Source organism: Gavia stellata, chromosome 2 (assembly GCF_030936135.1).
Source record: "Gavia stellata isolate bGavSte3 chromosome 2, bGavSte3.hap2, whole genome shotgun sequence".
In the NCBI taxonomy this organism is placed as follows: Eukaryota; Metazoa; Chordata; class Aves; order Gaviiformes; family Gaviidae; genus Gavia; species Gavia stellata.
In genome coordinates this window covers 60998338-61016585 of record NC_082595.1, presented here as the reverse complement: position 1 = coordinate 61016585, position 18248 = coordinate 60998338, and the positions used below count along the sequence as shown (strand labels likewise).

The 18248-nt window shown below is 37.3% G+C and overlaps 1 protein-coding gene across 1 annotated transcript in view; it reads right to left on the bottom strand.

Annotated features, from left to right (window-relative positions):
- REV3L (REV3 like, DNA directed polymerase zeta catalytic subunit) overlaps positions 1–18248 on the bottom strand; it is a 125154-nt gene that overhangs the window by 63714 nt on the left and 43192 nt on the right. Inside the window, exons 2-5 of the mRNA XM_059827874.1 lie at positions 14299–14488; positions 11256–11330; positions 9622–9782; positions 5390–5486 (exon numbers count right to left, since the gene is read on the bottom strand). Of these exons, the coding sequence (XP_059683857.1) occupies positions 5390–5486; positions 9622–9782; positions 11256–11330; positions 14299–14488 (523 nt within the window). The remainder of the gene's footprint in view (positions 1–5389; positions 5487–9621; positions 9783–11255; positions 11331–14298; positions 14489–18248) is intronic.

Here is an 18248-nt window from a genome sequence, read left to right as displayed (position 1 = left end):
TTGAGATACTCAAACCAATTCATTTAAAACTACCTTTTATACCTGCACACTGTGCTGAAAAACTGCAACACAAATCCATCATACCTTTGTAGAAAAAGCTCCAAATAAATTATTTTGAGAACAGTCTTCATTTTTGAAGAAAGTAAAAGTTTGCTGGCACTATCCACTGGCATAATAATAATAATGTAGAATGAAACCTGTCCTCAAAGAAAGCACCAAGGTCTGGTTCCTCAGATGCTGAGGCAATGAATTAAAGCAACAGTGGACACACAATTTAAAAAGTGCCCACCACATACAGTTAGCTAGATCAAAGCCCTTAAAAAAACCTTGAAAAATGGACATCAAGGTCAGTATCTTAATTCACCAACATTAATGACAGCCTAGGGAAACAGGTTCTGCGATGACTACATCTCAGGTATTTATAATGTCAAACTGAGGATAGTAGATAAAAAATTAACCCCACAGAGAATCTGAAAGGTGTCACTCAACTACACTGATAAGGACTCAAACTTTGACATAATTTTCCATATTCTGTTCATGGAAGAAAAAAAAAAAATCATAGAACCATAGAATGGTTTGGGTTGGAAGGGACCTTAAAGATCGTCATGGGCAGGGACATCTTCCACTAGACCAGGTTGCTCAAAGCCCTGTCCAACCCAGCCTTGAACACTGCCAGGGTTGGGGCATCCACAGCTTCTCTGGGCAACCTGTTCCAGGGCCTCACCACCCTCATGGTGAAGAATTTCTTCCTTATAGCTAATCTCAATCTACCCTCTTTCAGTTCAAAGCCATTACCCCCTGTCCCATCACTACATGCCCTTGTAAGAAGTGCCTCTCCAGCTTTCCTGTAGGCCCCCTTCAGGTACTGGAAGGCTGCTAGAAGGTCTCCCTGGAGCCTGCTCTTCTCCAGGCTGAACAACCCCAACTCTCTCAGCCTGTCCTCATAGGAGAGGTGCTCCAGCCCTCTGATCATCTTCGTGGCCCTCCTCTGGACTCAATCCAACAGGTCCATGTCCTTCTTATGTTGGGGGCCCCAGAGCTGGACGCAGTACTCCAGGTGGGGTCTCATGAGAATGGAGGGGGAGAATCATCTCCCTCAACCTGTTGGTCATGCTTCTTTTGATGCAGCCCAGGATACGGTCGGCTTTCTGGGCTGCAAGCACACATTGCTGGGTCATGTTGAGCTTCTCTTCAACCACACCCTCAAGTCCTTCTCCTCAGGGCTGCTCTCAATCCATTCTCCACCCAGCCTGTATTTGTGCTTGGGATTGCCCTGACCCACGTGCAAATGTCTTTATTTGCAGGATGTTCCAGTGACTTGAATAATGAGCACATTTTATTAAGAATCAAATGGCTAAATAAAAACACGTATATCCTGACAAGCGAGAAAAGCAATTATGACAGCCACAAATCTAGTAGAAATCTTTAACATTACATAACTGCTAGACTGTGCAATAGTGTTATTTCTCAGAATCCCTCAATTTCCATATAAACTAGCGTTCAATAGCAAATCTAGGATTTAAAAAGCAAAGTGTTTCTCAAAAGCATTCTACCAGTCATTCTGCTTTTAACACATCATGTCCAAGTGGTAGACTTCACCAGCAGATTATTCCAAGCCTGATGTTTACCAGAAAGTTTTCTCACTGGAACTCATGGAAGTGTTTCATCATTTATTATCAGCTACCTGAGAGATAACATAAGGGTGTCGCATGTGAAGAACTACTTGTCAAAACTGTTGGATAGCACTACCAGGTCCAAATGACTACTGCCTATTTTAAGGTGGGCTTTGTAGGTTCCAGCCTGATTAACACCGGCAAATAGCATACCTAAAAGATTTACAACATCAGGGATTCCTGGGCTTTGGACATTTGTCTACTTCATAACAGAATCACTCTAGACTTAGATGAAAAGAACTGTCCCTGGCTTAATACAGTACGCTAATTATAGCGGCAAGTTAGAGATTTGCCAGGAGCAACACAGGACATGGCTGGGTTAAATACTGTTCTGGAGAAGTGTCAGAGTAGCAAGGTGCTATCTAGTACTGAAGAGGGAGTTCAGTCACCAAGAAACTTTGGCATAGCTCTCAAATGTTTTTTGAAATAAGGAACCACCGCTGGCATTTACTCATTCAAAATGCTGCTAATGTTACATACATAACTTTTGAATAATATTTTGCGTATTACCTAGGAGGCATCCAGCACTGGATTTCAACCACTTGGTATACTGTACTCCAAAGTCAAGAAATGCCGAATCACTGGCACTGCTTGGTTAAACCAGAGAACTTCTCAACTGCCACTTGCAGCAAGGACTTGGCAGATACACATTGGACTATCTCTAAAATTTATTCTTGATGTACACAAAACCAAGGATAATGAGTCTAAACAGACATCACAATCACTAAAAATACAAGGCAGCCCCAGAAATTTTGCGGTCTTAAACAACATTTGACTGTCTTTTCACCTTTTGCTTTTTCTTGAAAGAAAAACTAACAACTTAAGTGTACGGGCGAAAGGTAGGGAAAGATTTATGAAATCTGCATATCCGATATAAAGAACAAGCAAAGACTGAGAAGTTCGGTACTGACACATAGGAGAAACTCCAAATGCTGCTGGAAATAGCAGTCAAATGGTGAAATACAATAAGTAAAAGTTTTTTGCTGAACAATTCACGAAACAGTTAAACATCTCAACTTGAACTCAAGAAGACTGGATAATAAAGTGAGGGGACTGTGCTGATATTGCACATGAAACTAGAAATCAATACAGCTGTTGATATAGCTATACAGAGAAATCAGATGTTTGGAATACAGAATATACTTTGTTAAGGAAAGACAGAAATAAAGGCAGAAGGGCAGCTTTACAGCGATCAAGTAATGCTGTAGACCGCAAGAATAAAAACAGTACGGAAAAAATCTGAGTCGCAATCATTTTAGGAAACAGTTACAAAGGTTTCTTTGGATAGATATCTCATATACTATCTGGGTCAGATTTAGTCTCTGCAAGGTTGATCGCGACAATTACAGGTCCATTAAACTAACCTAGATGCAAATTTTCAGAATTTTAAAGGAAATAAAGTTGAAAGGTAATCTGAAAGTGGGACAAACTGCAGTATGGGTTTGATTACAAGAACACTGTTTTAAGTTGATGCCTCCCATAAATAATCCAGGAGTAATTATAACAGGCAATTAATTTTGTGTAGATACAGAAGAGAGTAAAATCAGGGAACGGAAAGGAGTTTGGGTTTGTTGCTTTGCAGTGGCCTGCACATCCTACAGCATGTAGGAGATAGCCATGCTAGAACACCTTTAATAAAATAATTCATTTTCTAGACAAAGGAACGTGTGACACAGTATCAAACGGGAAACAATTTCAGTTGGAGGAGATGTAAATTAGTTCCTAAATTATTAAAGCATTTTAAGAGCTGGCTAAAGGTGAAATTCCTATTGGGTATATAAAAAAGACTGAGGGTTGATACAAAATTCGTAGGACTGAATATTGACCAGTTTCGGGGACTGAATTTACTTCATATCTCATTAATATTGTTGGCAGGAAATGTAGGAGTGTAATAATGAAATATGCTGATAAGGCAAGCAGGCAGACATACTGGATAAATAACCAGATCACAGTATCACAAAATAAAACCAGGATAACTTAGAAGTATAATAATAGAAACAGGATGAAATTTAAAAATGGTATGCAAGACCCTATATGAACTTATAAGCAATTCCAAATGTAAGATTATCACTTGGAAAAAAGGAAGAGGAGAAACATCTTGTACTAATAAATCCTAAAATGTTCATAAGCCAAAGTGACATGGTAATTGAGACTGTAAAGCATATCAGGGAGAGAACTACCAGTATTATTGCATACGGCACTGGAGAGAATTTGTTTGGTATACTATGTAGTAGTCAGGCTTTACATTTAAGAAAGACATTCCTGCTGGCAAAAGTACAGAGAATAGATGTTAAGAAAATGGACAGGCTTGGTATTTGCCCCATTACTGCTAACATCCTACTGCTGGAATGTGTGTGAGAGCTGGAGAAGGACTGGCACAAGTGAGGTGTTGCACCCCTGGCTGCATACACAAAAGTGTGGACAGAAGAGGAAAGAAGGCTTGTGGATACAGCCATGAGGATGACTGCCTGCAGAGAAGACACCTTTGGCTCCTGCTGTGCTGGGTTCATCGCTCTCTGGGTTTGACAGTCAGGAAGTGCTACCTTGCTTTCTTTTTATCTGCCTTCCCCAGATCTGTGAAAAGTAACATGAGATAATCCTGGTCTAACTTACGATCCAAGCCCTCAAAGGTTAAGTAACTTGGCTTACATAGGCGAGCCAAATAAAGGTTGAAATGGACTATGAACGAAATATGAAGCCAAAGAGGAGAAGAAATAGCCCAAGAAAAACTGGATATGAATTGATCACAAGTAAAATCAGAAGACAACCATCAGATGAATGTTGTTTCAAAACCTCCCCAAAGTTAAGAGTAGTAGAATCAGAAAAACAGATGCTTCCTTGCATAAGCTGAAGTTTTTGCACACTAGAAAAATCTGAAGTACGGTTTAAGGCACTTACTTTCTACTGGGGAAGTGAATGCTCCCAGTACGTAATGCTAGCAAGCAGCATGGCATACTGAGCCTGATAAGCTATTCAGAGAAGAATGACAAGAAGTACCCAAAGACTGAGAAGACTACTAGATAACAGAGTATTTACAGGACCTGTCAAACATTAGAAAGTAGCTTAAAGAATGAACTTGTTATGGGTAAAAAATACAAATCAAGGTAGCACCTGATCCTGTCTGTTTCTCGCCCCCCCCTCAGCCCCCCAAACCCCAACACCCCAGATATATTCCTCTTATAGAAGTGAAGCTATTACAAATTACAAGCTGTAGACTAGAAAATGTCTAGAAAAAAGGAAGAGCATGGGAGACGGACATGAAAATTCTAAGTTGAGATTCTTATGTAGCTACTATTTGAAATGGACAAGTTGGAATACTCTGACAGCACACTATGCATGTTAGTTAAGGGTGATTACAAAAACAGAACCTGTGAACTGGTGTGTAAGTATTCTCTACCATTATTAAACTTGCTTAGCTTTTCAGAAGTCATTATCTAGAACCATATCTTCCAAAACCAGAAAGTTGAATTTGCCACATATATTCCTCTAGTTGTCTCCCAGTTAGACTTTTACAGCCATATACCAGAAAGTGTTAGGTGACCAAAACTATACAAAGAAACTAAATAACGATTGTTTGTGTCACATAAGCACTTTTATTTAAAGGACCCTTATATGTTTTATACAGTCAAAAAAAAAAAGAGACTGGAACCCTATAATATATACAAGTTGACGTATATAAGAAAATACAGCATACTAAAAAAATTTGTCATGCTGACCTTGGTATTTCATCTTCTTCCCATTCAATGAAAGATGCGCTGTTTGAATTTTCTGGCAAATGAATTCTATGACGTTTACTTACACCTGATGTATCACCTAGAAAGAAAAAAGTATGAGAAATTAATTCATTTATGCACCAATATTTTTACACACATAATTCTATAACTGCATTTATTATTTAATACTACCAGTCCAAATGCTCCTAAAGAATAAGTAGCACTGCATGATATCATCTTCAAAAAGTAACTATGCTATCATTTAAATGATTTAACTTTCTTTCTAACATGTAGATACATATAAAAAGAAAAATGTATTCTCAACAGACTGACATTATTAGAATTACATTTGCAGTGTTCTAGTCATATCTTAACCTAAATTCAATCTTTTCCTATTTGCACGAGTTTCAAAGTAAATCATGCAGTCTGATGTAAACTTCAGAATTCCCAAGTGTCTGGGTCCTCAGGTCAGATCCCAATGCAAATTAGAAGCCAAAGAAAACACTGAATTCTAGTTCACACTTTTTCTCTTTCATATCTGTAAGCTGAAAGAGAATACACAATATATTCCAGATGCAGTGGCGGTAGCAGTAAGTGGAAACCTGCAATGAAGGCAGATGTTGTCTGACCTACAAATAAAGAAAACACCATGTAAGTTTGCTCGGAGGTCTCAGTGTAAGGAAGTGCGCTTGGAAGTCATGCTGGAGAAGTCCCCTCTGAAGATTTACTACCTTCCTTGTGGTCTCCTCCTGAACCTTCACTCTTCACTGGAAGGAAAGACAATATACACAGTATGTGGGAAAAGAAAGAAAAAAGCCCAGGAATGGAGTTGGGGGGAGGTGGAATGGGAGAAGACCTTGAAAATTACTCAGTCTCCCACTTCTATGTGAAAGACCAGCTTGACCCTTGAATTTTCTCAGCTATGTTGGCGTCACACACTAGCAGGTTTTTTTGTATTAAATTTATCTTTCAGCAATAGCAAACACTTTTGCATTTGTTAAAGATACACTAATTGAACAATTCAAATGTCAGAGGCCTTCAACAAAGAAATATTTATTAGAATATGTATTTTTATTCTATAATTTTAAAGTACATTTCATAACAGTCTTGCCAATGTGAATTCCATTACTTGGAACAGCAGGGATAGGGATATCTCATGTAGCAAAAAGCCCTGAATAATATAGTTACTACAGAAGCAACTGGAAAACACCATGCCAAAAGTGCCTTAGAAGCTATGAATACAAGGAAATGAAATCTAGCAGGCTTAATTAAATACGTTCCAGACCAACCCTACTGCACCCAGACTAGTTCCTGCAAACCCTGCCCCTACATCAGACTCCTAAGTGCACTGACATGGCACACAGACACTAAACTCACACTGGAATTGTGGCACTCAAGTGTGGTGAAAACGTATGCTTGTATCTATGCAGGAGCTAGGTCATGTTCAGCCGCATTTTGCAGTAAGATGGTCTATGCACTACAATGCCTAAGCAGGTGATTCCAGAAAGACAACACAAAAAATCTGATCCTGTTTGCACAGACCCAGCTCAAACCTAGCGTAGCTTAGTGTCTGTGCTGTTCGAAAGTGATGACTTGCCCCTGGGCAGAGCTGGTCCAGGAAGAAACACAGCCATGTTTTTACTGTGTGGCATATCAGCTAATTCTCCATATTAAAATGCAAGCTGACTATGTATGGCAACATCTCCCGTTATTTTTCATCTGCAACTTGATTATTATGAGTTGACGAAATGGGACTGAATAGATGTGTATTTTAAAGGAAAATACATCACAGCAGCTATGCAAGATTATAGGTCAACTGGTAAAATATACAATATTATTTTCAAAAATCATATGCATTTCAAATACCACACCAGAGCAGTTTCAGTGCATTACCCCCTATGAACCCTACTTGCAAATACTTCTAAAAATCAAGGCTCAAATTCCTGGATCAGTTTGTTTCTTCAGTAAAGTTATTCATAGGGATAGAGATTTAAGGACACTCAATACTCCCCTTTTCTTGACATGAAGATCTTTAAAGACAGTAGCGGTGACACATCAAGGTCTTTCAGAGTCATATTACAGAAGAAGAATCAACTACTGAAAATAAAAGTTTTGTAATAGTTTTAGTGGCACGTGGTGCATGAATGAATTTGCTGCCTTCTTCCTCACTACCCGTAAGGAGAAGAACTTGAAAAAAAGAACTCCTGCATCTTCTGGATACTGGCTGATGAAGGCAGAGTATTCCTGCTACTACAAATTTGCCTGCTGACCTCTCTCAGCCTTCAAAACAGTCTAATTATCTCAATGAGAAAAATACCACTGGAAACAGGCTCCTGAGGCTGCTTACTTAGACTTAGGAACAGATCTATTACTGACTTTTCTATTCTTTGCCAGACCGATTTTTGTATCATCATCTGCAAGAGAAGAAAAGTAAGTGTTTGCTGCACATCTTTAGGCAAAGGCTTTCACTGCCATCTAAGAAACAATGTTCAGCCTGGCCTGCACGGCACAAACTACACTTGACTAAAATAAATGCACACCCCCAAGACACAGAAGCTGTGGATCAGAGAGGTGTGTCAGTCATAAGCAGAGGCTGTGCCTTCGACACCACTCCAACAGGTCTGAGCTTAAAAGGATGGCACTTCTCAGGGCTGCTGTGCAAGGACTGGCCTCTTGACAGCATTGCCTCTGTAAGGTTGTACGAGGGACAAACCATTTGTTGCTCAGCTGCTGTGCTACCAGTAGTAGATAGTGATCCTGTGCCTAGGGACTGCAACAGACTGAGGCAGTCTACTTAGATGTGTGTGATGTGGAGCCGCTCAAAGCAGTATGATACTTGCTTGGAGCACTGCTGCTATTATCTGATCAAGTCAGGACAAGGTAGTCTGTCATTTTCTTGCTTTTATCCTACTGGTTTTTCTCCTAAGAGGATAGTTAAAGTCCAGTGGTCTCAGCCCATGCTCCTCTTTCACCCTCCTCTTCCCATTCAAGACCTAGGTCTCTCTCTTAAATAAATGATGAAGGAGAATATAAATAGCTTATGTCTTTCATCTATCATCTGACAGACAGAGGGAAAAGAGCTACGGAAAAAGTGGGAGCGACTATTCAATACAATCACATCGCATGTCTCCAGAAGGCCGCTTTGGATGTTTGGAAGGCAAAAGATACCTGACTATACTTCCTCAGTACTGAAGATCCTGAAGATGTTCTGTCTGTGGCTGAGCTTTTGTCTTCCTACAGTTTTGACACCAACAAAAAGTGTGGCCTATTGTTGAGTATGAAAAGAGTATTTTTCTTTAGATGAGAGTCAGTTATGAAACCCCATGCACTGATCTATTGCTGTCTAAATATATATACATAAAAATAATGGGAAAAAATTAAAGTCAGCACGATTCTTACTTGCTGCTTTTACAGAAAGATACTTTACTATTCTTTTCCACTCTTGCTTTAGCTGTAGAAACAATTATGATTTAAGCAAACAATACTTATTTTTCTAAATGTGAAGTACCAAAGACATTATGGTTTTCCCCACTGTTATTCTCCCCTTTATACTGAAGCATTTAGATAACATTATGGATGTTCTTGCCAAACTTCATTTTTATGTAAGTGTATGCACTCAAAATGCCAAACTAATTTTTTAAATGAAAATTTAAAATACCTCCTTTGCTCAGACATTTATATTTCAAATTTCACCCTAGAGCAAATGACCTTAGTACAAACACAAGCGTTTTAATTAAAAGCATTAATTGTCAGCAGAGCTTAATGATTAGCCATAATTTTGTAAAGACACTACCCACAATAAAAAAAAAAGAATTATAATTGATATAGGGATCAAAAACAAACATCAAAAATTAAAGCAACAGTATTAGTATGCTATATTTCATGTAAGTTCTTCAGCTAAATAACAACTTTTTAATCTTCTAATTTGAAAAGAGGTGTGATCATCTTGTGAAAATGGTCACAGCCGCATTGCTGACAGAACACAGGTTTCTTGATATATAGGATCTCATTTCAGGAAGCAGATGCTTCCTCAATCCCAATACACAGGCAGATAAAGGAAAAATGATAAAGCTACACACAGACTTTGTTCTGACACAGAAAGATAGGGAAAGAACACATGATACCCATTCAGCCACGAACTACGGCAAAAGTCTGACAGCTAGTGACATTTTGTTCAAAATGGTAGGTTTTAGCCTTCAAAACAATTATTCAGTCTTAAGAAATCAACACCTTACTTTTTCTCCTTGCCTTTCTGAATTTGACAGCAGCCAGGTTTATTAAATTCATTCCATATAAGTTGTAGTCTATAAAGAGTTGAAGGAGGTAGGGAATATGGGCTTCATGAGGCTGGTGAGATTTGTTCATTATGGCTCCACCTTGCAGAAGCTCACATACTCTAAAATGAAAGACAATTAGGACATAAACAAAAAAATTCCAGTACAACAATATTGATATTTGATTTTATCTAAATATAAAATACTTCAACTTCTTAAATTTTTGCCTTAGTTGTATTTTTAACTTAAGAATTTTGCTTTCACAATAACAGACCCACAAAATTGATCTCTGCTAATAAGGATTTGATATTTGGTTGTTAATTAAAAAGGAACTGTGAATCCTCTAGCTTAAAGAGAAAAACAAAAATCTCTGAAAAAATATCATACCATGTAGTATTCCTGCAACTGATCCAAACCCACTATAGGCCATGGAAATCTTTCTGCAGAGTAACTGTGGCAGCTGTATGCCTACACACCAGTAACAACTTCGAAAGTCTCTTTAGTTCTCCTTGACATATATTCAAAAATGTCCTGCATGGTTTTAAAGATACATACTGTATACACAGAAGCAGTATTTTAACAACTTCCTAGAAGCACGAGAAATCTGTTCTTTTAAACAGCTACACATTAAAAAATAACTGCAGGTATTCGTGTAATTATAAATTGGTGCAATAGATTTATCTCAAAGGAACAGGATATATCTATAAATCAAAGACAAGCACTCAGCATTTCTAAATGCAACAAACTGGGTTAAAAAAAAAAAATAAAGTTTTATACAGAAAAATCAAAGCAATAGTTTAAGTGAAGTGTCAGTCCTTAACTGGATACAAGTAATTCAAACATGAGAAGCTCCAAAGTTCAAAATAACTGTCACGTCATGCATGCATATAGATCACATTAAGAGAGAAATTTAGTGTCATGCAAAATTTTACTAGCCTAGAACAAAAATCAGACAATCCTATCTTATGATCATGTATTAGATCTTTAAAAAAAAACAGTTAAGATAGGTAATACTACACACTCAAGGGATTTCAAGTTTATGCTCGAGAAATAATTCCTCCTCATTTATTCCTGAATTTACTGCAAGTACTGTGATAGTAAGATTGAGATCAACTGTGCTTTCATTTAACAGAAAATTACTCTATTGAGAAACAGAGAAACTGTCTAATAACAACAACTATCCGGTTTTCTAAGTATATTTTAAATCTAATAATGGGTGCTGGAATTTAAAAACTTAAAACCTACCAAAATTCTCTTCATAATATATGAAAGAGTAATACATTGTTCTCCTGTTTTCCTTAAGAGTTACAGGAAAAGTAACCTGATGCAAATTTGTTCAAGTGTTCAAGAATTAGAGTTAATACAAGACAACTAAAGGCAACTATATTTTGGTCTTGCTTTCCAAACATGCTACTGCTTTAAAAAGATTATTGGTGTGCTTAAAATTAGCTATTTTCTTATGTGTTTTGAAAAATTTGGACAATAATTTTGTTGCTTTTATTTTGTTAAGGTATAGGTGAATCTTGCTTCAAAATCTACTTTTAAAAACAAGATATAAGGAAATCAGCTAGAACTTCCTATCATCACATCCTTACCTTTTTACCATTGCAGGATTGTAAAGATAAATCTTCATAAACTGTCTCTCCTTTTCATGGTAACCATAAAAAGGCCTGGAGAGGAAGAAGTAAAAGCAAGAAGCTAGCCAGTTATACTGTGACATTTATTCAACCACATTTTACTATAAAGAATATTAAAATCCAGGGAAAAAAAATTACAAGATAAACTGCATATCCAGGAGAATGAAAATTCCCACGTCAGGCCAAAGGGGAGCATTACATTACTATATAAGACGTTAACGATTAAAAAAAAAATAGACCCTATGCATGTCAAAGTATCTAAAAGATAATAAATTAGAAGGCACTTCTGGCTTAACATTGTTCCTCACCTTCCCCACATGTGAACACCCCCATGGCACACCATCATAATAGTACTTTTAACGAATTTATTAGTGCTGGATTGCTTCAAAAACAGCGTTCAGCCGTTCCGATAAATGCTGTAACAAAGTCCTTAAGGACATTAATTTTGCAGATCAGGTGTAAATGAGTAAATACTGGCTGTGTAATATAAATAACTGAACAATGAGAACAGCTTAAAAGAGTGAATAGCTGCCCCTTTTCAGTGATTACTAATCATCTCGTGCACTAAATGAGGCATGAATCCTGAAGAAAATAGGATTTGAGAATGCAATTAAAGAATACATAGCATAATGAATACGTCAAGACTAAACTGAGGTTGGACAGGCAGCATTAATTCTGGTATTACTTGACTGAATTACTGACTTTTCAACATCTAGAATTCTAACCTATTCTAACATGCTTGTAAAACAGCATGTTAAGGAAACGGGCCATAATTCAACACATTGGGTGAATGCAAGAAGCCTACAGTTTGCAGTAATCACAACCAAAGTCAACAGAAATTCAGGAAAGCATACATTTAAATGTTACGTCTGCAAAATAAAATAAAATCTCTTTATCAAAAATACTATAAAAATGCAACCGGGATGCTTACCTGCTAAGTCTAAAAAATGAAGTTCGGTAGTAAGAGGGATTTCAGTCCTAAATTAAATGCAAACTCAGCAGAACTGCACAACTACAGCATTAATACTGCTATCCTTAATATGGTTAAATATGCACACATTTAGTATCTCCAAAAGCTAGACCGAACCGTTTAAAAAAACGTTTGATGTGAAAACTGCACTAAGTTGAAACAACAAACTTAAAGCTGTTAAGCTGAAAAGGAAGAGATCAGATCTTGTATAATGAATCAATCTCTGCCTTACAGAGATAGAATAAACCTAATGACAGGTTATATATATTGAGTTATAATGACACAATGTGCTGTAGGCAGGTAAATTAAAAGCTACTTTAAAAAAGGCAACACTGGCACGGCAAGCGATCCATACTCACATTGACATGACAGCAGGGAGAGCAAGATTTACAAAACACTTCCAACATCAGCTATGAACACCTACTTTAACTTCACATGGACACGTATCTCATCCCTTTTTTATTCCTGGACCTCCACTATGTTTGGAAGTTAATGCAACAAAAATCTTATGTTAAGCTTAAAGGTTTAGCAAACACCTTTATTACATAACAATTATCCTGCTAATGCAGAAAAGAAGGGATAAGATAATCTCCAAGATTTAAAAAAAAAAAAAACACAACACCAAGTTTCTCACCATGGAGACACTATCATATCGATGAGCAGGAAGCTGATTCAGGTGAGAACGGAAGAAAACAAACAGATTTGTGTGACTACATAAGCATGTCTATCTACCCAGGTAAAGATGAAGATGTATTACAATTTCTGTTAGGTGCTTCCTATTAGCCTCTTACACAAGCAAACAAAATACATGAAACACTCTTTCCTATGCTTCTTTGAGGCAATGAGCATCTGACTTTCAGTAGTGACTGTTTTGAAGCTCTAAGGCAAGAGAGGTGAAAAAAAGGCAGGTTGTCCTAATCTCTGTCTGTTGTTTTCTACTGATTCAAGGAAAGATTGTCTTCAGCAGTTTACTCTGCCCAGCTTTCACTGCTGAGATGAAACAGCTCTACTACAATTCATATAGTTCTCACAAAAATAACAAAAATAAGAAATTTGGTGAGTTACCTTCCTTGTTACTGCAAAAACACATCAGAAAGTTCTGACTAAAAATGAAAATAAATTATTGTAGCCACTTCACTAGCAATATCTAGAAGATACTGCTAAAACTGGCTGGGAACAGAAAGATTATCTTCCTAAACTTAACAGTTAGAAAGAACATATTTCAAAAGTGCATTAAAAAAAAAAGTAAAAGATAGTGCTGCACAGTACTGAGAATTAGCATTTACATTATTTTGGCAATGAAAAATTCAAGGCATGTATAGACTGCATCCCTCCAGGACAGCTTCCTATTATTCACTATGATTTGACGTATTTTTCAGTCCTTGGTTATACAAGTTAAATAAAAATTAAGAGAATCCTTAAAATGTTAACATTCAATAATAGCATAGAGTTCCAGCAGTAGTAGAAAGCTACACCAAAAACACAACAGTCAGCCTAACACATAAGTAAATTAATGTTTAAGAGTCTCCACTTCATAGCCTGTGCTGCTGGGAGAATCAGATGGATAAACATGACCTAACAGTCTCTGTGATGTGCTTCCTAAAGGGGCCATCTGAGATGAACAAAGAAAAGGAGACCTAGAGTCAGGCTCCTGCAAAACATGTCTGGTCACAGAGAGCTTAGAATAACCCAGACAGGTAGAAAATGCAGTCTGGAAAGTACTGCTGTAATAGCAGAGACAGAAAAAGCTAAAAGGAACAGATTTGGATATGTGATAGACACTAGGATCCAAGTTTAGGAAAAAACAGTTGTGTCAAGTGTTTGGGGGAAAACCTGTTTATTATGTTAAAATCAAAGCAAGTGAGAAGAATTATTTAGTAGTTGTACAGGCCTGCATGAAGACACACATGGGGGGAAAAAAAAAAGGAAAAGCATTGCAGTCACCCAAGTCCATAGTAAGTGCTTTTATGCAGTACAACTGCAAAAATATTTCAAAACAAATAACTAAAAATCCTAACAGGTGATACTTACATTCCAGATACTAATGATACTTTGAAAACATGTTGAATAGTAGAAGACGGATTGCCTAAAGCCACATTAAGTGCTCTGTCAATGCTGAATGCCACTTGACGAAGATAGCATTCTGGATGCTGTCCAAAACCATCATACGGTACATAGAGGTAAGGAAAGATACCATGTAAGTGGAGACAAGTCTTCTGACCTAAAAAGAAAAGGTAAACATTTATTTTCTAATGACTACATCTTTTTTTTTCTTTTAAGTAGTCCCTAAGTTTGATTTTTTTCATATTATTTACAGGTTCTGCAGACAGGATAAATTTATGAAACAAGTTCAGGTGTATTTCAAACAAAAGGTACCAATTTAGAGCAGTTCTCACATTTGATTCATTGACAAAAGCAGTACAGAACCGATGGGGTTACATGACATACACAGTGACAAATTCTGCTGTTATACAAGCATAATTCTAATTATTTTCTTTGTCGTAATAACACAACATCTCTCTGAGAATAATTTTGCATACTGAGTCAGTGTCGGATGGTTAATAGTTTCTCAGCCTTTGTGAAAATTTTGCCGTATCAAAGTTCTTCCCATTCCTCACTAGGATGAGCGTACAACCTCTCAGAAATCAAAAAGAACGTTCAGAGCATCTATGAGGCCATTCAAGATTCTAGTTATTAAGCCATAAGCTGGGATATGGAAAAAAAAACCCAGGTGATTTTCAACTTTTTAAACCTGTGGAACCCTGAGAGGCCTCTACTGCACATGCAGATCTCTAGCCTTCTAACAACAGGCTTGCTTCTCAGCATGAGCTTTCATGAGTCTGCAATAACAGCAGAACGAAAGAACTCACGATGAAAACCATTGTACTAGACCACAGCTTGAGCTTCTGCTTCAGACAAGGCAGTACAGTGATGTGGACTGGGATCTCCCAAAGCTACCACGTTTTTTTGGGGGGCTAGTCTCAACTGTAATTCATGTTCTCTGTTCTTTCCTCACCACAATACAACAGAGCATGCATTCACTGCTGAAACTAACATCAGATCCTGCTCGCCACCCTTCCAGCCCCCAAAATCATTCACGACTTCTCCCTGGTCAAGGAAAAACTTTCACAGAAAAATACTGTAAGCACATGTTTCTGATTAAGCCCCATTGCACTGTAATGATAGGCCAAATATATCATCTTGCATTTTGTCTGGATAAACTCCCTGCATGGAGACGGCAAAACAGTATCTAAAGGTAATTAATGTTTTCATCAACCATAAGATAAATATTACAAAGAGGCAGCACAACTTCACAGGTCCACAAGACCAATGAGAAGACTTCCAAAAGTCCATTCTTTTGAACTGACATTATTTCTCAGCAGGTGGACCTTACCTGAACTATTTACACTCATTCATACCCATATTAGTGTACCACTGGCCACCCAGTGAAGACAGCTGTAAGTCCAGTAAAGCGCAGGAAGGACAGAGCTTCAGAATCAGGACTGCCTGCAAATGTTTACACCTGTGAAATGCATGTCTCCAAATACCATAAACAGCATAGCTTTTTTTTTTTTTACTGGGGGTCAGATTTATTGTCCTTTCTTCAAATATTTATCAGACCTTCAGGTAATGTGAAAGAAATTGCTCTAAGAATGGTAGTACAAGTCCATTTCCCAAGGTGAATTTTATTCTTCCTGTAAGTCACCCCCGTGAAGTCTCTTCAGCAATGTTTAAATACAACCTATATATGCATTCATAATGTTGAGGTCATCATCTGTGATGAATTCTGCCCATGCTTTTAAACTATTTCAGGAGAAGAAATGTCTTATGTACTTCAAATAATAATACACTAAGAAAAAGGGGAAACTAAAGAAAGAGGAAACTACAAACTAGAGGGTTTTTTTTTAATGGCAAAATAAAGGACAATAACAGCTTTATATGGCAGGAAAACCTCTGCCCGCCTAACATGGGAGAAGTCATTTATTAGTAGAATGTGAACTGACAGAATATCAATCTGTGCAGTGGTAGCAGACCATTTATTTTCTGTACCGAGTCACCAACAAATCTGAGTGTTTACTCATGATTGTACTTAGGACTGACTTTGAAATAAAGTATTCCCCCCCCGCCTCCCCTATAACTAACAGAAAACTGCTAGTTGTTTAAACCTCTACAGTTCCTCTATTCAAGTTTTTTGTTTGGTTTTTTTTGGGAGGGCTTTGGATTTTTTTTTTGTTGGGTTGGGGCGGTGTGGGGGGGAGGTTGTTGTTGTTGGTTTTTTTAAAATGTATGCCAGGATCACATTCAGGGAGAAATTCAAATGAATTCATACATACGAATGAAGCTTTTAAAAAACGATTTAACAAATGAACACACCTCAACCTAAATTTAATATTGGAGCTACAGACTAAGACTTTCTGGCAAATATATAGGTCTATCCGTGTACGAATTTTGTAAATTCAGGTGTTTGCTATCTACAACTTGTCAGTCAAAATCAGTTCTGCACTTACTTTTTTTTTTTTAACACTAATAGCTATGAACTCTTGTTCTTTTTGATAACACTTAAAAAAAAGTACCTTCGCCTTAATGGTTGCCCAACTATTCTGAATTACAGTTAATTTATGTTTCCTCAGAAAACAAAATTACAAAGCACTGGAATAAACAGAACTGGCAGACAGTCTAAACTTACTGTATTTATATTCAGGTTCCTTTCAAGTTATGCAAGACAATTAATTAATAATGCTTTTATAGCTAGCACCTGATTACTCAAGTTAATTAAATTTAAAAAAACAATATATCCATTTCTACTGCAGCTATTTAACAGTTCTTGCTGAACCAAAATGCCATTTTATTGCTGAATAAAAAAAGAACATGCACGAAGAAAGCTTCCTTCTATTTCCTTCTGTTCCCTTCCCCTGCACTCCCATTTATGTGCAAAAACCCATGAAAAATACTATAGCTTTCAAGTGACCAAAGAGTTAAATTACCACTTAACCCCAGGGAAATCTTATAAAACATACACACTGAACTGCTTTTCATTTTTGATTCTGCCAAGAAAGCAAACAAGCTACTGCTGAGCTAAGACTCCTATTAGGCCAGCAGCTGTCAAGTTACATGGGTTTATACAGCTACTCACTTTGATCCTTGTTAGTATTGACTCATTTACCATGATATTTGGTTATACTGCTGTTTTTATTTACAATCCACTACCCTGCTAGTGTTAAGAACAGAGTCACTTGCTTCCATCATTTAAATAAAAACATCAAATTGCACCAAATGTCATGGTGTTGAGTCTGAAGCACAGACTTCAGTAATAGCAACCATGGTTTGCACTAACCCATTACAAATTCTAGTGGATTCTTTCCAACAGAGTCACAAGGAGAAAATAGATCTACCCACTGAGGATCTCAGGCCACAGACTCATCAATTAACATGAATTAAAAACTTGGCTTGGGGTAAGGTTAAGAAGTTTTATGCTTTAAATGTGTCAATCTTATGTTTCTGTTCCTTCTCAGAGATACAGACAGAAGCAAATTTGTACCACTAGAACAGCAGTGTCTGCTACAGTGACCACTTACAGTGACCAGCAGATGTTCTTTTTACATCTATTCATCAGTTTCTTTTCTTCCATTGTAGAATCAATGGAAGTGGTGTTCAACAGCAGATTCTGCAGAAAAGCCATACTGTTTATATGATCGCTCTCCTCAGATTTTCCTGATGTAAAACTAGACATCTGGAAGTGATTCCCAGAGTTTTCAGATAGGACAGGCCACTAAAATGTTTCATGCTGTGGTCTCATCATGGACCTACTGTGCACGTGCATCACAACCATTCTGTACACAAGCAGTACATATGATGTCTCTATTAACAAACGAACATAATGTGTATGTAAATGCTAGGACTGGTGGTGATAATGGGTTATCAGCCAGGAGGAGGCTGCTGCCCAAACAATTTCTCTGGCCCATGCTCCCTTAAAGAATGGG